Genomic DNA, 23,931 nt, shown 5'->3' with positions numbered 1-23,931 from the left:
AATCATCACTCATTAAATACATTGAATTATTACACTTAATCTATCAACAACAAAATACCCCTGATGGTACTACGAACAGTCACTGTATGCAACGCCTCAATGGGGCCGAGAAACTCGTCGTCAGGGGTTGAATGGACCGTTCTCTAAGAGACTCGCATTTATCCTCATCTAATACTAAACCAAGAAACCTTACACTCAACTTTACACAAGATCCAAACCATTCTTACTAAATTCCATGGCAAAAGCACCCATACATGCATAACTAGCAAGTGACAACTGAAGCATCCTTCGAGTCACGGAACACATCAAACATCTTGCTGCGCGTTGTAATCATCGCAGATAATGTTGAGATCGGCGCCGGTGAGAGGATATCGAACACGGACAGCTCACTCTTGAAGTTCTTCTTCACCCAGTTCCGTACCTCCGTCGCCTTGAGGGAGTCAACTATACTTTGGTGTCAGTAAAGTCCAATCTCGGAGTTCAGGGAAGTTATCACATACTGCCGTATGCCAGCAAACTCCTCTCGGCATCGATGCTGTCAGGTTCCATGCCCGTGGCCTGAGCCACCTTCTCCTTGACCACCTCCTCGACGAACCGTCTGGCCTGGTCAATATCCTTCGCAGAAGCCATCATCTCGTCGATTTTGGATTTCCCGCTGCTCTGCCGGCCGACTCCATTGCTTGAGCCTCGTGCCACGCTCGACGACGCGCGGTGATCGAACTTGCGGTCCATCGGCCACCTGTTCAACAGGTCCTCGTGACGCGGAATGCGGTTGGAGATTCCCACAATCAGCTGTGCTGGGCCGCCATCACATGTAGTCGACCGGCTGGAAATGGACATGGACTGTGTGACAACCATTTTGACGCTCGCCATCACCTCCTGCGTCGTGACCGTCACGGGGGCAAGATGTCCAAACATGGCCAGATACTTCTCCACGTTGCTGTAACTCTCCATGGTGCCCTTGCCGAAGTGGCTTGAATCCGAAACTAACCCGATATTGAGACTGGTAGCCGGGAACCCGTTGGCGCGCCGGAAATGAGCCAGCGCGTCTTCGAACGTGTTGCCGGCACAGTAGTTCGCCTGGGCACTGTTTCCAATGACCCCGGACACAGAAGACAAGAGGATGAAGAAGTCGAGCCCGGCACCTCCCTCTCTGTCGTCAAGGTGCGTCGCGAGGTTGTGTAGATTCCAGCTACCTTGGATCTTAGGCCCAGTCGCCGTCCGCCACTGGTCCATGGTCATGTTGGAGAACGTGCTGTCGGCCAACACCATAGCGGATTGAATCACCCCGCGCAGACGGAAGCCCTGACGTTTTTGGAGCTGTTCGGCGAGCATTTCCACGTGGTCTTTTGAAGTGATGTCGCACCGCGCGATCTCCGCGTAGCAACCTCTCGCCGCCAGCTCCTTGAGGGCAGATACGGCGTCCGTGGTGGTCGGCTTTCCCGAACGCGAGAGGAGGATAAGTCTTCGCGCCCCGAGATCGCAGAGCATGTTTGCCAGCGGAAGACCCAGGGCTCCGAGGCCGCCGGAGATGATATAAGTGCCCTCTGGGTCTAAAGTCTTCCCGTGGCTGTTCAGATGCATCGTCGGAGTCGAAATTAGCCGATGGAACATCACCACATCGGATGCTGTAAGCGAAAGAAGCACTCTCTTTGTTGCTCCACGCCCCGGCGATACCGCATCGGACGTGAAGGGTTTTACGAGTGCCTTATCCGCGGTCGAGAGTTGTCGAAGGGGTTGGGCAACGGTAATGCGTCCCAGCTCCATCCAACGTAAGACGGTCCATAGGGCTGTTCGGAAAGGAAGGTTGTGCTTCAAATCAAAGACCACCGTGTCGTGCAGATCGATGAGTTGAGTAACCCTTTTCAGGAAAGGAGACGACTTTAGAGCCTCGTTTTGCCTCGAGCGATTCACTCCCACCACACGAACGCCGTCCGTCGAGACCATCTGGAAGCGGCGGATATTGCCGAGGTTGTTCAACGTAGATATGACAACACTGACTCCTCCTGTAGCCTGCCGGATCAAGCTGGCGGATGTGAGACTGAGACGGGGGAGCCTCACAGCAGAGTCGTTGACTGACGAGTCCGATTCCGGAGACGGCTCGTCTGCGCAGATGAAGACTTTACGAACGCCGAGACACTTAGAGACTTGTACAAGACTCTCCTGAAGAACCGTGTCATTGCCGACGTCGATGAGCAAAGATTCCCCGGAGGAAATGTGAGCTGCCTCGGAGAGGATGTAAAAAGCCGTGGACAGCGGGAAAAGCCAGTACGCCACCGCGGCTGACGACTTCATGAGGGAGTCGGGCACCCGGACTAGGCTGTCCATGTCCTGGAAGAACATTGGCCGCACGGGAGTGTGTGTGATGCCGAAAACGACGTCCCCTGGGCTGACGACGTTGTCAAATATGTCCTTGTTCCGGCCTTCCGCTAAAGTCTCCACGACACCAAGGGTTTGTTGGGCCATGACTGCTTTGTAGGGACTTTCATGAACAGTTTCCACCAAATCATCCGTGTGAGTGACTGCGTATTGAAGCCTGATGGACGAGTTGCGGGCGTCCAGCGGGTTGCTCTTCTCATGGTCTCGGGTGACCCAGTAGGCCTTCCCTTGGCTGTCGCCGGCTCTGACCCAGAGCTCGGGACTTTCCTGGACAGACACTCCAATATCCTTAAGTTTGCATTTACCAGCCGGAGTGAGTTGTACTGGTTGACGGGTAGATGTCTCACTGGCGATGAACCGGTCGGACTCGCCGTGGGCTAATACCCTCGGAATAAACAGACGCCCGTCTAGCTCAGAAACCTCGCTTTCCGGCATTGTCTGCTTGCCTAGAGAGCCGATCTGGCTACCGCTCTCCCGCGCAAGATGGATCAAGTTGTTATGAAGAACTTCCAGGATCATGTTCGCCGCTTCCTCAGGGCGGTCGTGAGTCGAGAAATCCAAAAGGGGTATCGCGAGGTCTGGAAATTCGGCTCGGATGGTCCGGAGTAGGCCTACTATCGGCGCGTACTGGAGCATTGTTTCCGACGACGGCGCCAGAAAGCCACCGGTTGTCAGCCAGAGGATACATGACACCGAGGATACCAGTGTGCGGAATTGCTCCAGTTCCTTGCTGGACCAGTTGTAGACAAATGATGCTCCGACCTCGACCAGGGAGACAATCGGTCTGTTTCCCAACTTGCCGGGAGCTGCAACCGCTTCGTCGAGTGGCATGTAGCAAGACTTAATTCCAAGTGACGAGAAGCTGTTCATGAGCATTTCGCGAGTATTGTCACGAAAGCCAGCGGAAGAGTGCGTAGGTTTACCGTCATCCTTTGGCCCGATGATGAGTACGCCGTCCTGGCACAGCTTCGGCAGCAGTCTTGCCTCTCCGAGCTCTCCCGCTGTACCTGGAGCGCCTCTTGGACGTGGTCCGGCGAGGGCGACGTTATCATGACCCGACAACAGGTCTATAGATGACTCGGACAGCAGAATGATCTTGCAACCCGACAGCTTCACAAGAGCCTCCGGAAGCTGATTAGCCACTGCCTTGTTGCTCTTATCGTTGCCAATGATGGTAAACCATGCATCGGTAACACACATTTCCGCAAGTTCTGACAGTATCCTGTCATACTGAGGTACACGTTTCCGGACACGAGGCTCCTCTTCGACGAGGGCGCTAGAATTGAGAAAGACCAGGTCGTACTTGTTGAAAGCCGGAGATTGTTGGCTCTGGGATCCCAGCTTGTCCTCCCAGTCCTGAAAAGTGTTGAAGAAGGTGCAATTCTCAGGCTTGGCCATACAGGAGTCGTCTTGACCGTGGAAAGCATCCCAGGAATCATCGAGTCCCAGACACAAGATCTTCGCATGCGCCCGTTTGTGGCAAACGCGATCGAGAATGAAAGCTGCCCTTGCCGTCAAGGAGGACTCTTGAAGGATACGGTCTCGCCATCTGCTAAATGGCTGGTCGATATCTTCCTTCCACACCATCTGAGCGGTCCGGTAAAAGGAGGAATCCTCCGCGTGGTCAACTTCTCTCTCACCGTCGGCAGGGTTCGACGACGTGGGGGAAAGTATCTGTCGAAGCAGAATATCTTCGACAAGAACAGCAGGCCGGTCGAACCCCGCGTCACAGAACGTGAGGTCTCCGGAGAACGTAGTAACGCCATGTTCCGACTCAGATTCCCCATCGACGAGCCGCTTCGAAGCAGCTGTCCCGGCGAGGCGCGCACCCGAGATACGCGGCACCGTATTTGCCACGAAGACTCGGCGGACTGATACTGGCACTGCAGCCAGCTTCATCTCTCCATGCGAGTCGGACTGCAGCGCAGCAAACACGAGCTGGAAGAGGCTATCCAGGGTGGCCGGGTGGATGAGGTAGTCGTGTTCGTAAGACTCGGGCATGACGGACCGCGAATCCGGCACGACGCACTCTCCAAAGGCCTTCGAGTGTCCTTGAGGCTCGATGTCAGTTGCGCAGCGGATGGAGTGTAGCCCTCGAAACGTCGGTCCGTACTCTAGGCCGATGCTGGCAAGATGGGCATAGAACGCCTCCACATCGACGTGCTTTTTGGCCGCCTTTTTGATATTTTCCAGACGAGGACGCTGCTCATCGTGCCACTGTCTCTCCCGTTCCTGCTGCTCGAAACCCGCAGGCTCATTCTCAACCGTCTTTTCGGCAATGATGCCGACGACAGTGCCCACGGCAAGTCTTCGCCATTGTTCGGCCACGGGTGAAACTGCGTAGACGGCGAACTCGAACACCCAATCATCGTGTGCATCTGGCTTCAACGTCAAGGCGATGCTTTGCCCCTTTTGGTTCACGTCTTCCGTGTCTTTGCTGACGACGAGACTGTTCTCGAACTTGACGTCCAGGAGCTCGATGCCGTGGAAAGCCTGGTTCCGCTCTCGACCGAGACTGCGGACGGCCTCGATAGCCATGGCGAGGTATCCCGCCGCAGGAAACAGCGCCGCTCCATCGACAACGTGGTCGGCAAGCCAGGGAAGCTCATTAGTTCGCACCACGTTCTGCCATGCCGGCTCAAAGGGATTTCTTGGCAACTTGGGTACGCCGAGAAGATCGATGCGAGGGGTATTGTCCCCCTGGATACCGACCAGAGCCGGCATGGCATCGTGCCAGTATGATTTGTCGTGGTTCCATGCATATGAGGGTAGAAGAGGTAGCTCCGAAAGCTGGAGCTGGTGGTCGAGAGAAGTCAGGTCGTTTGCTTTGTCCAAGTCGATGGGCACGCCAATAGACCAGAGCATCCCGGCAGCGGTCAGGGTAGACAGACATGAGTCTTCCTTGGCTGACAACATCGAGAGATATCGGATGCTTTCAGGCCTCTGAGACACGTCCATGTTACTCATGATCTGGCCAACCGGTCCGGCGAGCGCCTTTGCAGGTCCAATCTCCAGAACGGTGCAGTCCTGCAGGCCGGGAGAGGACTCGGGCGTGTTCGGGTCCCGTAGGGAGAGAAGGAGATTGTGCATGGCACCGGCGAAGCGGACCGGCGAAGTCATGTTCTCGTGCCAATACGCCGCGGTCAACGTTCCGGCATCTGTAACCCGGGACTCCGTCACGGATGAGTACATGGGCACTTGTAGGCACCGATTCCGGGAGGACCGCAACGGGCCTAAGCAGCGGATGAACTCGTCACCGACGACCTTCATATCAGGCGAGTGGTATGCGACACCTCCCGTGCGCAACGCCCGAGCGAAATGTCCAGCTTTGCAGAAGGCCTCCTCGGCTTGGGAGATGGCAGTGGATGGACCCGAAAGCGTCACACTGCTGGGACTGTTGACGCATGCTACCATGACATCGTGATCCAGCCAGTTCTCTGCGAGGAACCGGCTGGCGTCCTTCTCGGACATACCAACGGCGAGCATCGCACCGGGCCGTCCCACCAGAGAGCAGACCTTGGTAGCCAGGAAGCCACGATAGTAGGCCACGCGCATAGCGTCTTCGTGAGAGACGGCCCCGGCCGCGAACGCCGCTGTGAGCTCTCCGGACGAGTGGCCGATCACTGCCGACGGGACCACGCCCCAATGCCGGAGAAGCTGGACCAAGGCAATCTGCACCGCGGTGCAAACCGGTTGTGAATACCTTGCGTCGTTCAGGGTCTCGGCTTTCGCGTAGACGAGTACATCGGCAAGGTCCCAAACACACCCCAAGCGCCGCAGATATTTCTGGCTGCTTGCGATACTTGCTCGGAACACGGGGCAGCTGGCCAGGAGTTCCTTCGCCATGCCCGGTCTCTGGGCACCTTGGCCGGTGAACAAGAAAACGAGGCGCCTGTTCTGAGAGGAACGGAGTTCGACCGGCGGTGCTGGGTTGTCTTTGCCGGTCAAGAGCCTCGATACCAGCTCCTCCCGAGTGCCCGCGATGGCGAAGCTGCGGAATGTGTGAGCCGTTCTCTTTACCGCCAGGATGTGAGCCAACGATGTCAGACTTGTTGTCTTATGCTCGGCTAGGAAAGCCCCGAGAGCTTTGGCATTCCGTCCGAGGCCCTTGCGGTCGAAGGACGACAGAACGAATAGCATCTGGCAAACTTCCGCCTCGTCGTTGTCCTCGTCATTAAGCGCGGGTTTGGTGGTCCGATGTTCACAAGAGATGGTAACCTCGTCAGCAGCCCTGGTGATGTGTCGCCCGTTGCTCTGGCTTTCCTCGAGATAATGTCGGGCGTCATCGAGAACGACGTGTGCGTTTGCGCCTCCAAACCCAAACGAGTTGATACTCGCCCGCCTCAGCTCCGTGCTTGGCCACGGGGTGGCGGCGATCGGGAAGGTCAGATCTGAACCGGGCTCGAGCAGCTCCGGGTTGATCGTGCGGAGGCCGGCGACGGGCGGGATCACGCCGGATTCAAGACACAGCACCGCCTTGATGAGGCCTGCCAGACCGGCACAGCCTTCGGTGTGGCCGATGTTGGGCTTCACACTGCCTACGTACAACGGACCCACGTCGTGAAGCTTTCGAGCAGCAGCGATCGTCGCGCGTATGGCGCGTACTTCGATCGGGTCCTACGTTATGATCAGCCTCGACCTCGCAACCGTAAAGCCTTAGCGACTCGACTTACTCCTTTTGGTGTTCCGGTGCCATGTGCTGTTTCCACGTATCAGTGAGCCGATTTGAGTGTTCAAAGGAAGGCGTATTTACCTTCAAAGTAGGCGGTTCGTGCCATATCTAAGTTTGCTCTCTCGTACACCCTCCGTATCAACTCGGCCTGGGCATCTTCACTCGGCACAGTGATTCCGGGCGTCTTTCCGTCCGAATTGACGCCTGTCGCCCGGATCACGGCCCGGATCACGTCTCCGTCGGCAAGCGCGGAAGAAAGACGTTTCAGCACCAGACCGGCGATGCCTTCTCCGCGCCCATATCCGTTTGCTGACGCGTCGAATGAGTGGCTGATACCATCAGGACTGGTCATGTGCATGCCTGAGAGCTGAGAGTAGAGTGTAGGGTTCAAGATGAGGTTCTGTCCCGTCACCAGCGTCTAATGAGATATCGCAATTAGCCTGAATGACCCTAAGTGGTGTTCATTTGCACCAGTAACACGGCGGGTTCTTACTTGATCAGACTCGCCCATCCGTATCGACTGACAGGCAAGGTGTACGGCATACAAACTTGAAGAACAGGCCGTGTCGATAGTAAGACTGGGACCTTGAAGATCGAAGAACCACGATATCCGGTTCGATAGCATGGCTCTACCGGTCCCGGCCGCAGAATTCACTCCAAGCCGGTACGGGTCGGCCTCGGCCAGCATCTGGTAGTCGTTCGTCATAACCCCGCTATACACAGCCGTGGTGCTTTTGGCAAGTTTCTGCATGGGAATTCCAGCTGTGCCAGAAACAGCAAGTTTTAGTTATATCTGCCCCAAGACTCGGGATTTGAGCCATTGACTTACCGTTCTCAAACGCTTCATAGGCAATCTCCAGACCCAGCCGTTGCATTGGGTCCATGGCCGCAGCCTCGTTTGCTGTGATGGAGAAGAACGGGGCGTCAAAACCGGACACATCGTCCAGGAAATGACCCGATGTTGCGCAGATCTAGTCCTGCAGTCAGCCTTGCACCCGTGTATATGAAGCTATCTACAGCCCCGTAATCCCACAATGAGGGCAATTAAAGACGGAACATATGAAGTGAAGCATCCCGCATTGTTTTCTGCAAAGACTTGTACTTACGCCGCCAGCACGATGTCTTGAGGGATGATACCATGCTTCAGAGGACCAACTTCTTTCGGGGACGGCCGAGTGGCCGGTTCTGCCAGAGCTGACCATGTCCCACAACTTTGACGGCGAATTCGCCCCCGCAAACCGACAAGCCATGCCTATCACGGCGACGGGCTCATCGGTGTTTCTGTCCTGGGGCCATGGCGACCCGATAGCAGAGATTGGTGATCTGCCATGACTACTTTCTGTGCCTAGAGCGCTGTCTGAGGCCGAGTCGATACCGGGGGTATCACACCAAGCCTCTCGCTGCCTGTCTGCTACCGAAAATGACATAGTTCTTGATAATTGATGAGGCTTCAGCTGATGCAACTGAATGTCACATGTATACACAAAGGTAAAAAGAAAAAGGTGTCGTTTTCGGAAAGACAGTCCTTCGATGTATTTAGTATAGACGCTGGTTCAGACCGACTTACACCTATGAAGTGTTTCCCATAGTCAACCGGAAACTTTCATGGTGACTGTCATTGTGTGTGTAGCGGCTCAATACACCTTGCGGCTCATTTCGGTGGTAATGTGAAACCCACGTCCTGGTTGCCGGGATCCGCGAAGCAGGAAATATCCGATGAGTAATTCCGCGATGAACTGCCGTAAAAGCAACCGCGGGATTAAGTTACGTTATTTGAGATGAAGGGTGATTTTAACTTAGTATCAGTTAATTCAAACTGGACCGAGCAAGTCTCATCTTTGCGGTAGTTTTCTTGCATCGGCCATCGGCTCGAGCGTACTGGGGATGACTTCCTCCTGAAGATATATCCCCGATAAATGTACCCTGAGCAAGGAAGCACCAGAGACTGACTTACCACAGGCTGTTGAAAAAAAAAAATCCAAATGTGTCTCAAGTAAGAAGTATGGAATATCTCTACATTGCGGCTTCTAGAAATGCCCGGCTATACCATCACGTAGTCCAATATTTAGATTATATCCTTTTCCCATAACGAGCAAGCCATTTTTCACGGTATATGACAGAAATTAATTTGATCATTTGCAACCTCCGGGTATAAGTTGATGACATCAAGGAGGACTTACTTCCATCAAGGGGTGAGACCAGTTTGCAAATAGTCACACTACTGGTGACAGCAAGACGCCTTATTGGCCTTTCTCCTAGCTTGCAGGCACATGTTAAATACTCTACCACCCATAAACACCGTATTCCTAGCTCATGATGCAGTAATGAGGGTGGCAAGGAAGTCATTTGACAGCATCAATTATCTGAGCCCGACCTCTTTGCTTTCCTTCCACTCAGCCAGGCGGCTCGCCGTTCAAGATGCCCCTCGCTTCCAAGAAGCTCCTGAAATTCTCTCTGTTCCATGTGCGTAACTTCGCTCGTGGCGGTGGTTCTCGAAGCCCTCATCAGTCTCCTAGCTGCCCTGACAGCGTAAAAGTCATTGGCGGCAATGGTCTTTGCGCATTTAACTGCACCCTGTTCACGGTTCGAAGCGAAATAGTTCGTCAGCGATAACAATATGACATCCCAATGAGACACAGCTTCCAGAGGCCAACACAATGAAGTAAGCGAGCAACTTACCGCCAAACAAGAATCACGATCATCAAAACAGTGTGTTGCGATCCCCCATCTCTCGGCGTCTGTCCCGGTCCACTCCCGCCCCGTCAATATTAGATCCGCAGCTCTCCCCGGCCCAACTAGCTTGGATAACAGCCGTAAACCTCCACCCGCCGGTATCAGACCCAGCTTGACCTCGGGGAGAGCGAAGCGCGCATCGGCAGTGGTGTAAATCACGTCGCACGCCAGGGCCAGCTCGCACCCGCCGCCGAAGGCAATCCCGGACACTGCGGTAATCACCGGCACGGAAAGCCCCTCGACTGTAGCGAGGAGGGTGTTCAGCTTTGCGATGGCTTCGGTTGCGGTTAGCTCTTCGAGCTCGGCGATGTCGAATCCAGACGAGAAGGATCGGGCCGCCGATGACCCGGTCAGCACAATTGCTGCTACCCCTGCGCCGGCATTATCGAGGTAACGGAGAACGGCGCAAAGTTGATGAACGAGTGTCTGAGAGAGAGCATTGAGATTCGATGGCGAGTTAAGTGTGACTGGTACACGCAAAATCAGCCAGTACTGTGACAGAATCCATGAGATAGGGGCATCTGTTTGTTACCTATGGCTATGTTATGTGTGTGGTAGGAGACTTGGACGATGTCGGTTGAGGGTTTCATGCTTTGGCCTGACCCGTGATTGAAACCGCTTGAACTAGACCTCGGCAGTGTCCTTTATAGGCTAGTCTTGCTGCTCGATCATGAGAGCGAGTGAACAGTTTGGTTAACTGCCGCTTATGTACACATACAGAAGCCTGGTTACCAAGCGCACGAGTCGAGCACTTCAAGTAGCTTTTCAGGATTTGAAGTAAACGTTAAGAACTTATGTAATTATCGACGGAGTAACAGGCTTTTAGAGACGTCTATGACTGCGATGATTTGATCTTTTCCTGTCTTTGCGAAAACGAGGATCGCTGACGCCTTCACCCAGGTTTTAATCACGAACAGTACATCGGGATCGGGATATTTGTTGACACCCAGGGAATCGGCCCGAACGCCTGAAAGCGAAGGTATCTTACTTTCATGCCTCCCAGAGCTCCATCATTCCAAACAGAAACTCAATCTTTGAATAAACATCCGCTGTCATAGTTACCAGGACCCTGTCCAATGACGACGAGGAAGCACCGGTCCTGACGTAGCCGACTCCGTCATGATGGTCACCTCTATCTCTGCCTCCGCGTATCCGTTCCACTGTTCGGGAAAGACGGTTGAGCCGCGTCTTGAGGAGTTCCCGGATACAAATCTGCCAGAGCTCCCCCTCCAAACTGAAAGATCCGAGTTGGAGACGGTTCGTCTCGTATTCCCAGTCGCGTTCCACGCCGTCATCCTTAATGTCATCTTGTTTCCTCATGCCTGTCTTCGATGCCAGGTTTACATCCTTGTCCGAACTGACTGTACTTGCCAAAGGAGCACCCAGCTGTGTTGTCCTGACAGCCTCAAGCCCTTTATGTGATGACGAGGATCTTAAAAGGTCCGTCTCCAACGTGCCCCTCAATACATCAGCCAACCAGTCGACGTGGAGGTACAGCGTGAGGCGCACGCGAGGCTCCCTGCTGCAGACTCCACACGATAACACGGTCGAGATGGTCTGGTACACGACCTCGTCGAGAAAAAGCAGAAGGTCCAAGGGTAGCCGGCTTTGCGACCGACGATCAGCAGCCCGGTCTTTCATGATACATGCGTGTGGCGCCAGTCTCGAGTGGGAGGCGAACAGCTGAAGTCTGCCTATCAGACTTGGACAGGGACAATAGCTGCCGGACGATGATGAGCAGCTGCGTCCTGGGACAATGGCACCAATGATGCTTTGCAATTCCGAGGTTCCAGACTTGACCCGTTCCCAGGCGTCCTCGAGCTGCCCAACGATGGATGATGGCGGTTTCGTCGGCACCTCGACTTGTGAAGGAGTCGGCAGTATTGTTACCTGCTGGTCTGTGGAAGTGTCGAGGTGCATCATCATGTCGACGTCGACGTCGATGTCAAAGTCGAAGTCGGTATTCATAAAGCTCTCGAGCTCCAAGTCCATGCTGTCCGAGCTGGCATCTTGTAACGAAGTTGTCCTGGTCGACGTCGGTTTCGATGCTGAGATGTGGTCAAAGGTGCTGATGTTTAGATCCGTTTCCTGGCCAAAGGCTTCACCGCCAACTCCTGAACACAGATTCGTGCTCTTTGCGGGTGATTTAACTGATTTTCTTTGCGGTGCTGCTTTCAAAGCGGGATCCAGCCAAGACGGCGCATCTTTCCCGTCATGATGTGAGATTAGGGACCGCTGAGTTGGTGAAGAACCTGGGCAAACAGAGATACAATCATTTTCTGTGTTATCTGCGTTAGAGTCCGCTGCACCGTCTCTGTTGGAACAGTGGTTGGGATTGTTTCCTCGAATTCTATTTCCGGTATGCTGTCCGCTGTCAGGTTCCTCATATCTCGAATCCGAGGTCTGCTCCACATCAGGACTCGCACGAAACCCATGGGAAGTCGGTGTTCGAGCTGATTTCTTGTTTCGTATGATGGACTGTCGGTGTCCTGCTGATTGAGAGGGTGGAGCAACCGATTTGCCTGACAATGACAGGCGTGGCGGCCGTCCGACACGTCCCATACGGCTGTAGTTGCAAACATCGTCGCGATCTCTGCAACGACCGCACGAGGGCTTTTTCTGATCGCATCTAAGTTTAGAGCGCGTGCAAGAGTCACATGATGCTCTCAGCTTTGGTGACCTTTCTTCGATGACCTGGGACCGCATGTCGCTACCGTTTTCACCGCCAGTTTCTGCATCGTGTTGTCGTTCCATGGATTCTGCGTAGGTTGAAGCGCCAGTCTGGAAGACTAGAGCGTGTACATGTAAGGATACGAACTTACGCAGAACTAAATGGGCACCTCTCCATTATCACTGGCCACAACATGCACGTGAACCTGGTAGCTTACGTCGAGAATGCACGGAATGAGGAGTCAAGAAGCACAGGCACGCAAACGCGTCCACGGTTAGGACTCTCCTGTGGAACGTGTCATGATACCGATAGTACGGGAATCCCATAAGTCAGACTTGCGTACCGAAGTTGAGTGCGGACGACTTGCCGGTCCTGGACATACCGCGGTACCATGCCTTGGATCATTGTCCCCGGCTCTGACATATGTAGGTAGAGCCTTTACTTCATCTTTACACCCTGGCGAAAGTGCAGTGATTAGAGTCGTGATACCAGTCCCACATGTGTCATAGTAACTTTGTAGCTTGGGACATGACTTGATCTGGAACAATGAAACACCCTTTTAACCGCAACTCCGATATGAGCGAGCACGTTGGACGCCGACGGAGTTTATCGAAACTTCGAGCAAACCGCCCCCGCTCCGGCAGCCCTCCGGAGACCTCCACTCCGGAAGCCCTCACGAAGTCACCCCGCTTGGCTCACCTCGAGCCTCAGGTCTTGTGCGATGCTGCACTGCTGCAATAAGACTCACCAGAAGGAGACTAATGAGCTTCAACCTTCAATGGACATTGGCCTCGTGTACGCCCGCCCACGCCTTGGCAGGGTCAACTGAGCCCCCTTTCTCCTGTCTACGAGGAATGCATGTTTACTGTTGAAACGCGCAGTTTCTTTCCCATATTCGGACTATAGCTGAAGACCTTGACTAGCCTGTCGATGTAGTTGTGTATATAATAGAAGTTTGGGTTTGTGGATAGGAAATTGTACCTCAGGAACAGAAGCTTATCAAGAAACTTGTCCGACTATTTGCCCTGAACGTTGAATTTATACTCGTTGTATGTGGCGAAAAGTCGAATGAACGAAAAGGATGAGGGTAGATGTATTGATTTACATACGGCATAGCAATTGTTGTACCTCAGGAACAGAAGTGTATTTGATTTCTGCAGGGAGTCATGCGGATGTGAACTGAGTCAACGGTCAGTTCACAGGTGCCAGGACGGCCGTCAAACATCGCTACTGAAGATACGCACACTGGTAGGTGAAAGGCAAACTGATTCCATTTGCAACTCTCCGCATAGTAGTAGCGTTGTGTCACACGAAGGTCTATTCGAAAGCATTGGGTCATCTCCCGAATTCCCGCATACATGGTATCCGTGATTATCCACAAGTCGGCAATTGCCATACGCCGCGTAATTCAATGGAGTAACCCCTAGTCGTATGCATTCATACTTCGGTCTCGGTTTAGGACATCGGGCATCTGAGGAGTTACTTACCTCCGGTAGCTACTATTCCCACCAACACAAGGGTCCCAGTCAGGAAAGCTTTTGATGCCAGGATACCACATCAGCTTTCTTGCCTATTTCGCCAGCTCACGCCCGTATTCCGTACTTCTAGATCCAGATCAAACGCTAGCCCAAAAGTAAGAACCCCTCACCTCGACTCCCTTGACTCTCCCACCATACGTAGCAAGCCAACACACCCATCTTCATTCAAACAATTCAAGCAAGATTAACGCTAGCAGACACCTTAACCGGTATCTTTCTCGTGGCTTCATGCGGACTCTGCTCATCAGCTTACGGGCACCAAAGTTCGCCGGCGTCAGCAGGAGGCGGGAGTGTAAAGTTCGACAACACATATTGCTCGATTGGGAAGTCTTTGTGCCACTGTATCAGCAGCATCGCCAGGAGAGTTCGCCAGGACCTTGTCACAATACAACTAGGTGTGGTCCTGGCCAACAGCGCAGGACACAGGATGACCAGGCAGAGTTCTCACTACCAAAGTTTGTTCTCCGGATCGTAGTGGACTGTTCGGACCGGCCTGTGACATACATTTACCGATGAGCAAAGTAAGGGGACTTGAGGCCTTAGTCGACCATGGGATAACTTCAACGGTCGATGAAGACATAGCAGCTAATGTCGCGAAGCTTTTTATGAGCAGGCAAACCTACGATGGGCAATGTACAAAATCCGATGCAAGTCGCCATAGGCATTCCCAGATCTCTGTCACCCAGCCTCGGACATGATACCGAGATCCGGGAAAATGAATTCCCCCACATGTTCGTGTCAGTTCGATGACACTATTTGCAACCTGAACCTGCCGTACTATGAGCAAAAGCACCATGACGGATTCCTCGGCCTGGAAGAAATAGTCAGATTGGACTGGCGGTTCTCCAATCTCATACGCACAACACGGGATTGTGAATGCTGCTTTGCCGATCTGAACACTTTAATCGCCACACAATCAACGTTGGAGACGGTCTTGAGTCTTCTCGAGACAGCACAAAGCACCTACGGAGCCCGAATCAGCCGCAGACGTAGACAATCCTCTGAGCAATCAACGGACGAGCTGCTGAATCGATGGCCGAACGGCAACGGAGGAGACGCCAAGGGGAATGGTTTCGTGCTGGGACGAGTTGTTCTCGGCGAAGAAGATTGCGACGTGATGGCGCGCAGGCTCATCATCAGCGCCATCTCGAGAATGGCCAGGTGTGTTCGTGAGCTGAGGGCGAGGATTACGAGATACATGGATGATTATTGTGGTACATCACAGTCGGCTGGCCAGTATTACACTCTACCAAGACAGGCGAAGGAAGCGTACGACGAGCTTGACGATAAATTGGGCACGATACTGGAAAGGATTTGTGCGGCAGTGGCACGAGAAAGAATCTGAAGGCGACGACGGAAAACACCACGGAAAAGGATAAGCGCCAATATGCCTTTTTAACCAAGCTTTACACACATAGTCAAGTCAAGAGCTGTCGGCGAAGTACTTTCCAAGTTCTAGGCTGCAAGAACGAGATGGAATAATTTATACAATGTATACACATAACCTTTATATTCCACAAACCTGTAATTTGTCATCCAACACTGCCTTGAAGTCTTGGACATGATCCTTTGTCAAGGCCGTATAGTGATTACCCACAACAAAATTGAACGAAGACGACTCAGCGAAACACCCCCATTCCCGAACGCGTGTCTCCCACTCCTCCTTCGAAACACCCCAGTCCTCCAGGGGATGTGCCCAAAAGGACGTGTAGTTGGCGATCTTGCCGTGCGGGACATACCCCTGAGCCATATGGACGGTGCCGCAAAAGACCCGGTGCCAGGATTCGAGTCTCTCGCGAGTCACGCCGGCAGCCTGGAGGCGTGTGCGGAACCTACGCATCACCAGTCGCGGAAATAAGGCGGGGTCCTGGTCGCGCATTTCCTTCTTCAGCAGACTGGCTTCCGAAGGCGTGATCAGTCGTCTTGTCGATAGTAGGTCGACGATGAAGAAGCGCAGCGTGGCGAAGCTCATTTGTAGGATGTTCGGCGCATTGTCAATACCGCCGACAAAGGCCACGACCTCTCCTACAGCTTCCAATGCCTTGGCCACCTCGAACGCGATGTTTCCGCCAAAGCACATGCCCAGAAGGGCGTAGGGCCCCCGCGGCTGGACCTGTCGTATCTCATCGAAGAAGCATCTCACCATCTCATCCATGCTTCCAAAGGCCTTCTCGCCGGGCTGCAACCCGCGCAGTCTGAGGCCGTACAGAGGCCGGTCGTGAAAGTGGCGAACCAGCTCGATCCAGCAGTGTAGCTCACCGCCCCCTGGCGGAAAAAGAAAGAGCGGTGTCTGGCTTCCTGTGGTGGTGAACGGAAGCAGTAGTTCGCGGTTGCTTGCTATTGACAGTTTCATGATCTCGGTTTCCAGCGCCCGTATGGTTTGCGCCCGGAGGAGGGATGTGATTGGTATTGGGGATTTCAAAGATAGCCGTGCTTCCAGGTTCGCCTTGAATATCAGCATGCCCGGACTGTCCAGGCCGCCATTTTGCAGGATTTGTGTCAAGTCGCTGTCAAGAAGGCTTTCGGAAATCGAGACAAAGGGGCATCTCTCTTCCAAACACTCCACAATGACTCTCTGAGTCGGGGTCAGTTTGGAAATGATGCCATGGTCGGTCTCCGTTTGCAGCCCCGGCTTTTCGGTGTAGAAGTGATGCTGGTGAGGTGGTCGGGTAATTGTAAGAGGGACTTCAAGCAGCGTAGCCGATTCCATTGCTTCGTGGCTTGAAAGAGGAACTTCTGTAACGCAGAATGAAGGTCGCAGCTGTAGCCGATAACATCCTCGGTATACTACAAGATGGTCGACTTATTTAAATATTTCCTGTCGGGTAAAATCCCGTAGCCTTAATCTGTGCTTAAACGCGATGGTGCGAACGACCAGATGTTGCCCACCGGAGCTTCGAGTAATACTGCCGGTTGGCTAATCGGCAATTGCCCATCGAACAAACCAATTTTAGAAGCCGGTTAGTGTACCGATGAATTATATCTCACTGATTCATTAAGTTTTGCCATCTTTCTCGACGGCGAAACTAGTATGTGGGATTGCGCTTCGGCCCATTAAACGTGTGAACCCGGAGCGGGGCACGGGTACCGTTGCTCTTCGGTCTATTAAACCGGAGCCGGGAAACGTCGGCTGGCGCTTAGAACGGCATAGTCCAATGAGTGAGTGGCCTCTCGCTATCAAATCCATCTTTCGTATTGTTCTCGCATCATCCAGCGTCTAAATCACCATGAACCAGGACGACCTCCTGCCAAATAGCCTCTCCTGCTCCCAACAGGTACCGCTCGGCGTTGGGGAGCTCTTCTCGGTAAAGAATAGGATCGTCGTCGTCACGGGAGGTGGCTCGGGTCTCGGCAAGTCCATAGCTGAGGGCTTTGCGGTAAACGGCTCCCGCGTCTACATCGTCGGTCGGCGTCTGGAAGTTCTTCAAAAGGCTGCCAATGAGATTGGTGGCGATGTTCATGTACTTCAAGGAGATGTGGGCACCAAGGCTGGTTGCGAGAAAGTAGCCGAGCAGGTCAAAGCCCTCGAGTCCCGCGTAAGCGTTATACCTCTGTCGTTAGATCCATTTGCATTCTCTTACCTGTTGTCCGCATCTCAGGTCGACACTCTCGTCAACTGCGCTGGGTTGATGACCCTTTGGAAAGTCTACGCCAAAGACCGGAACAATGGTAAGCTCAATGTTTCTCAAAATATGAAGATTATTCCGTGCCGTAACAGGGGAATCTTCAGTATGAATGTTTACATGAACTACGGCTGATCTATTGGCGCCATGACAGCTGACGAGATGGAGGAAATGTTACTCGAAGGTATCGATGAGTAAGTTGAGGCAGATTCCTCCTTGGCGACCGACGATGTGCGTACTGATTTAAGGAGCAAAGCGAGGATTTTGATCATTCGAACCGCAGTAAACTCATGTGAGCGATCGAAGGCTGGTAAAGAGTACTAAATGAATGTCCAGTCCATATCAACGGAGTCTACTTTATGACGACATGTCTTGTTCCGTTGCTGCGCAGAGCCGCCGACCCAAACGTCTTGGTCATCTCATCTCTCGCCGCCCTGACAAACGATGGGTTTGTGACATCGGTAGCTTACGGACTTTCAAAGGCCACCGGTATGTTGTCTCCTGTAAAGCCCCCTTCCATCCGGTTCCGTCCCGCCTCCTCAATTCAATTTGCTAAAACAACTTCTGCGTAGAGAGCAAGCTTGCCTTGATGCTTTCATCTCTCCTTCGTCCGTGAGTAGTTTATCCTACCACCTTCATACAGTTGTCATCATCAGCATATCAATCCGTGTCCGCTTTGGAATCCCTGTAGTCCTAATAGGTCACTCATTTTCTCACAGGATGAAGATCCGCGTGAACACCATTTGCCCCGGCATATTTCCTTCAAATATGACAGGTGTTCTGAAAGATGAGAACCACATGCCAATCCTGATCGCCGCCACAGACAGGGTCGGCTGGGGACTGCATCCAGTAGCGCAGGAGACGACGGCCCGATCAACCGCAGGTCGCCCGGGCCGCCCTGAGGAGATATTGGGCCCGGTTATAATGCTCTCGAGTGCGGCAGGTGCCTACATGAACGGCGCGCTGCTCGTCATCGACGGCGGCCTTCTTGTGAATGCCTTGAGCTAGTCCCTGAGGCTCAGATTTTGGGGAACCAATTCAACAAGGAAATCGGAAGAGGACTGTACTCGTGGGAGTTGCTCGTATCTCCGACACACCCCAAGGGACGCGTCATGGACGCTCGTTGTCTCGAAAACCGAGACCATACCGTACATCGACTTCCTGCAGTATCGGGACAACGACGCCGATGAACTCTGCAATGTAATTGCTGTTCTCCGAGGCTGACACCATTTCTTTTGGGGGGAAGCTTGTGCCGTCATAGTTCGTTAATATCACATGTACTTATTGACAAACACCTTAAGCCATTGCACCCTGGAAGCTTGCATGTATCAAGAAACTTGTCTGAGAACTGAATGTTAAATGTGTTTTACTTAGACATGGCGAGATTTCGAATAGACTAGAAAAGAATGAGGGTGGCAGTATCGTATTGCGCGGCATGTCGTAATTATGGATGGATATCCCACTGCAGAGCAAACGCTTTTTCCAAACCCGAAAGATTCCGTATCATTTGTCGTCTTATCTTGAGTTGACGCTCTGTAAGGTTCAACGTTTAAAGGGTCCATTTGAACTTAGTCAAATTGACAGGAAGGGGAACGAATCGGAGCCTTTTATTGACGAAAACTAAAGGTCCCGATTAGGGGCACACAGCTGCCGTGATCCCCCTCACTTGAGGCAATATATAACCTGTCGGAGATCCTATTTGACCTCACATGCCATGCACATGACACTCTAGTGTTTTATAGAGGAAGAACAGGCAAATCATTCAGGCCATGGAAAATGTTTCGCAACCCGTTGTTCAAGGTGGTGCCCTGCACCACACCTGGGCATCCATTTCGGCTCAATCGCCGGCGCGGCTATTACACATACTTCCCGTCTGGGTGTATGTAACCTGCGTTGCAATTTTCAGCTGGTGGACGACGACGCGGATAAGGGCCGCGAAGGCAATGAAGAATTGGAAGTTTGACTGCCCCGAAGTACCGAGAGACGGGCCAAACCTCGGATCAACTCTCAAAAAGGGTCTCGTACAGGTATGTCCATGTCACAGTATTGCTGCTCTTTGTAGTGCGATCGTCGATAACATGTGAAAAAGTACCCCGATGAGCCGTTCAAGGTGATCACGGCGGATGGCTTCATCGTGTTCCTGCCCGCCCGTCACATCCAGGAACTCTGTATGCACCCCAGAACCGAGGTTTCCTTCGGCCATATGGTTCTACAGTACTTTTCGTCATGGGCAACTGGCTTTGGTGTCAACAACGATACGTTTCTCAGGGGCACCAAAATGGGGCTCCTGACGAATGGTGCTCGTTTCATCGAACCCATGATAGACGAGACAGAGGCGGCCTGCTCTCGGATATTCGGCTGTGGCGGAGATGGCAAGAGTGACGAGAAGGAATGGACGTCCGTCAATGTCAGCTACGCCGCCGGCCAGCTCACAGCTCAAGTTATGGGTCGTGCATTTGTGGGCAAGTCGCTCTCAAGAGATCAGTCTTGGGTCGATGGACAAGTATCATACTTGGCCTACGTGTGGGCGGCCGCTCGAGGCATCCAGAAATGGCCACTTTGGGTACAGCCGCTGGTGTACCGGTTCGTCAAGGGTTACAAAGACTTACGCCAGGAGGAGAAACGGCTTGCAGAAAAGCTGAGACCCGAGTTCGACGAAGCCAGACTCGGAATCTACGGTAGCGATGTGAACACGAAGCGGGAGCAGACCATGATCGACCACTTCCTCACCGTGACACAGGCCAACAAACAAGAAGACATTATGTTTCATATGACACTACAATATCAGCTTATCTTTACCGCCATACACCCGACCTCAGAAACGGTATGTCTTTTTTCTTCGTCAGAGACCCAGCTCAGGTTGATGATGCTGACTTGAGATCGTGGTCACCAAGTTGTGGCAAGTTCTCTACGACATTGCACTCTATCCTGAGTGCCAGGAAATCCTGAGACAGGAACTTGCTGGGGTTGATCGGACAGACCACAAGTCCTGGCTTTCTCAGGTGCCAAAGATGGACAGTTTTATGAAGGAGTCTCAGCGGCTGCATGCCGCCTCACTCGGTAAGACACGATAGTCAATTGGGAGAGCTGTTGAGTCCCGTCTCTGACGACCTTTCACCGCAGTCACTCTAACCAGGATGGTTCTGAAACCGATCACGACTTCAACAGGGCTGCACTTTCCGGCCGGCAGTCAAATCTCATACATGACGGACGCCGTCAACCTCGACCCCAACAGGTGGTCTAATCCTGAAGAGTTCGACTGTCTGCGATTTTACAAGTTGAAACAGGATGTCAAGACCGAATCTCAGCTTGTAACGCTGAATTACTCATACTCGGGGTTTGTAGTCTTCTTCCATTCTGTCCCTTGAGAATCGGCTGGCTGACGGTAATTTCTAAACAGCCCGGGGCAGCTTAATTTCGGCTACGGCGTTCAGGCGTGCTGCGGCCGTCATTATGCCGGATGGTTCATCAAAATGGTGCTCGCCGAGCTGGTGACCATGTACGATCTGAAGCTGAAGGACGGCCCCGGGGTCGGAGACGGGATGAGGAACTTCACCATCCGGAGCCAGAGGATCGGAAATCCGAAGGCCGAGATCTTGGCTCGCAGACGGGAGAAGTGAGGCCGGTCTGGCAGCCGACACGCTCCGCCCGACACATAACGAGCCGACCGCAGATCTAACCGGTCATTTTCTGATGAAAGCCGAGGGAGAGAGTAAAACTTCCCAGCACAAGCTTTTCTGGCATATCGGGTGATTTACACGAGTGGTGGTGGATTATGGTTTCAAATGTACCGACAAAACATCCCCCTCCGTAGTCCATAGTAAGCTATGCGCAGTCGCACATCAAGACTAGCGAGAAATATTTCTACCAAATGAATTGCATTGTATGCTTCATCCCTGCTCGTCGAATCGTAACCCCGGATAGCCGCAATGTCTGTCACAACGTCGACTGAGAAGATGACGGGCGACCAGCCCCTTAAGGTATCGACTAGCGGAATAGGAGATGTCTGTGGCACCGAGTCAGATAGTGCCACGGACGCAAGGAGATTGGAAACAAGAGATTTCGAAGCAGATGGCAGCACCGGTAAGAGAGGCAAGTCGGTGCAGCAAACCGTCGCAGTCGGCGCCTTGACCTTGGGTCTTTGCCTGGTGGCATTCGCAGCTGCAGTAGACAACACAATTCTCGGTATGTATCTAATCGAATCCTCAGAACAAGCATCATGGCGATGCTGGGATGTCTGTCTGGTCTAATTCAGAGACAAGGAACGGCTATCCCGCGTATCACAGCCGAGTTCAACTCGCTCGAAGACGCCGGGTTGTACCGAAGCGCCTCGCTTGTCGCTTCGACGGCGCTTCAACTACCCTACGGAAAGGCATATGCTCAATTCAACGTCAAATGGATCTATCTCGCAAGCCTACTCATCTTCGAGGCGGGATCCGTCCTCTGCGCCGCCGCTCCCAGTTCCAGGGCCCTCATCGCCGGACGTGTCGTCTCGGGTGTCGGGGCGGCGGCGCTTTACTCGGGCGCCATCAACATGCTCGCGATGGCAGCAAGCCCGCAGAGAACTCCCGCTCTGTTTGGCACTCTTTCCAGCATGTTCGGTCTGGCATCGCTGGTCGGTCCTCTCCTGGGAGGCGCCTTTACCGACGCGCCGAATCTGACCTGGAGGTGGTGCTTCTGGATCAATCTACCCCTTGGCGGCGTCGCCGCGATATTCATCTTGCTTGTGTTCCGAATCCCCAAACCGTCGTCTCCTCAAATGCCTACTCACGTGGAGGCGGATACGGAAATGCAGACAGTCAACAGCACGCAGAATGATGCCCAGGACATGCAAGACAAAGCAGCAGCAACAACAACGACGAGAACAACAGCCCCTGCTCAGCAACCACACACCCAGGAGGTACCAGCCTCCAAATTCCTCTCTTTTATCAGAAAAGTACAGAAGATGGATCCGCTAGGCACCGCTCTCCTGATCCCGGCCATGGTGAGTCTGGTGTTGGCCCTCCAATGGGGCGGGACAACGTACCCCTGGTCAGACGGGCGTGTTTGGGGCTGCCTGGTCTGCTTCGGCGTTCTCGCAGGCTTCTTTGTCCTCTCATTGCGGTTCAATGGCGATGAAGCTGTGATCCCGCTCCGTCTCCTCCGAGACCGCACCGTTTTGGGTGGCGTGCTGATGATTACCTGGCTCTCCGCGGGCTTCTTCACACACGTCTTCTTCCTGCCATTTTACTTGCAAGTCGTCCAGGGCATGAGTGCCACGGCCTCCGGTCTCCGCCTCCTAGCCTACCTCGGAGCCATGGCCTTGGCCGGCGTGGTGGCCGGCGGAGCCATGTCATCGCGCCGCGGCGGCGGCTTATCGAACCACAAGCCATACGCCTGGGTCGGCGCTGGACTCTTCATCGTCGGAGCAGGTCTGTTGCACACGCTGTCCGTCACCTCGGGGTTGGGCAAGGTCGTGGGATTCCAGCTTCTATCCGGGGCCGCTCTCGGGATTGCGTGGCAGGTTCCCTACATCGCGGTACAGCGGTCAGAGAAGCTCGCGAAGCGGCCGGGCGATGGCGCCATCTCCAACGCCTTGATCACCTTCTCCAACTCGTTCGGCGCCGTGCTGGGCATCTCGATAGCGCAGAACATCTTTGCGAGAACGCTTACCACAGGCCTGGCGGGCGTTCCGGGCTTGGATTCCAGTCACGCCGACGCTATTGCGAAGGCAGGCCAGGCCGCGCAGCTGAGTGATCCCGCCTTTTTGCCTCAGGGGCTCCTTGTCCTCGTGTTGCAGGTCTTCAACGACGCCATCATGTCGACGTTCACCTTTGCTGCCGTCGCCGGAGGCGTGGGCTTCTTATGCAGTTTTATTTTCCCATAGAGTAAAGTCCAAATATGGTGATATTCAGTAGTGCTGTGTAACCTTTAACACATAATTCTGTCTGCACCCTAGCTATGTAAGAGAGGAAGAGAGACGTCGTCTCTACTTGTTCGGAAGTCAATCATTATCAAGCCCATGCACAACTACAGAATACCTGCACGCTACAGAATCATAATCACCAGTAGCAGTTTCTCCCACCCTAAGGTGGATGATGTGTTGCTTCTGTACAATCCGTTCGGGTGTTTTTTTTTCTTTTTTTGGCTCTTTTAGTATTATCGCGGCACGAAAATTAAATGGTTAGAGGTATCAACGGAGAGCTGATATTTATTTACAATGTTCCTCGGTATTATCTTCCATGTTTGTTTAATCGAGATGCTAGTCTAAACGTTCTCAAAACATTGCAATACCTGCTAGCAAAAGCGATTGCGGCTGCAGACTTGGTGAAATTC

At 53.3% G+C, this 23,931-nt stretch overlaps 4 protein-coding genes across 4 annotated transcripts; 3 read left to right on the top strand and 1 right to left on the bottom strand.

Annotated features, from left to right (window-relative positions):
* Positions 1-262: 262 nt before the first annotated feature.
* Positions 263-16,703, bottom strand: CkaCkLH20_10716 (PKSN polyketide synthase for alternapyrone biosynthesis protein; the record flags this gene model as incomplete). The annotated part of the gene is made up of 9 exons (XM_038893430.1): positions 263-444; positions 501-6,996; positions 7,053-7,078; positions 7,133-7,469; positions 7,545-7,813; positions 7,881-8,022; positions 9,731-10,251; positions 10,915-11,917; positions 15,516-16,703. The coding sequence occupies 9 exons, from the start codon at positions 16,701-16,703 to the stop codon at positions 263-265; spliced, it is 10,164 nt and encodes a 3,387-aa protein (XP_038741243.1).
* Positions 16,704-17,220: 517 nt separating this feature from the next.
* CkaCkLH20_10715 (uncharacterized protein) lies at positions 17,221-18,624 on the top strand (the record flags this gene model as incomplete). The annotated part of the gene is made up of 4 exons (XM_038893429.1): positions 17,221-17,662; positions 17,953-18,105; positions 18,189-18,228; positions 18,336-18,624. 4 exons carry the CDS (start codon positions 17,221-17,223, stop codon positions 18,622-18,624), a joined length of 924 nt encoding a protein of 307 aa, XP_038741242.1.
* A 935-nt stretch (positions 18,625-19,559) lies between these two features.
* CkaCkLH20_10714 (uncharacterized protein) lies at positions 19,560-21,236 on the top strand (the record flags this gene model as incomplete). The annotated part of the gene is made up of 5 exons (XM_038893428.1): positions 19,560-19,643; positions 19,706-20,440; positions 20,496-20,676; positions 20,740-20,953; positions 21,017-21,236. The coding sequence occupies 5 exons, from the start codon at positions 19,560-19,562 to the stop codon at positions 21,234-21,236; spliced, it is 1,434 nt and encodes a 477-aa protein (XP_038741241.1).
* A 309-nt stretch (positions 21,237-21,545) lies between these two features.
* CkaCkLH20_10713 (MFS transporter) lies at positions 21,546-23,482 on the top strand (the record flags this gene model as incomplete). The annotated part of the gene is made up of 2 exons (XM_038893427.1): positions 21,546-21,801; positions 21,903-23,482. The coding sequence occupies 2 exons, from the start codon at positions 21,546-21,548 to the stop codon at positions 23,480-23,482; spliced, it is 1,836 nt and encodes a 611-aa protein (XP_038741240.1).
* Between the last annotated feature and the right edge of the window lie 449 nt (positions 23,483-23,931).

This window comes from Colletotrichum karsti, assembly GCF_011947395.1.
Source record: "Colletotrichum karsti strain CkLH20 chromosome Unknown Scaffold42, whole genome shotgun sequence".
NCBI lineage: Eukaryota > Fungi > Ascomycota > Sordariomycetes > Glomerellales > Glomerellaceae > Colletotrichum > Colletotrichum karsti.
Note: the sequence above shows the minus strand (reverse complement) of the source record. Positions and strands in the feature narration are given on the sequence as shown.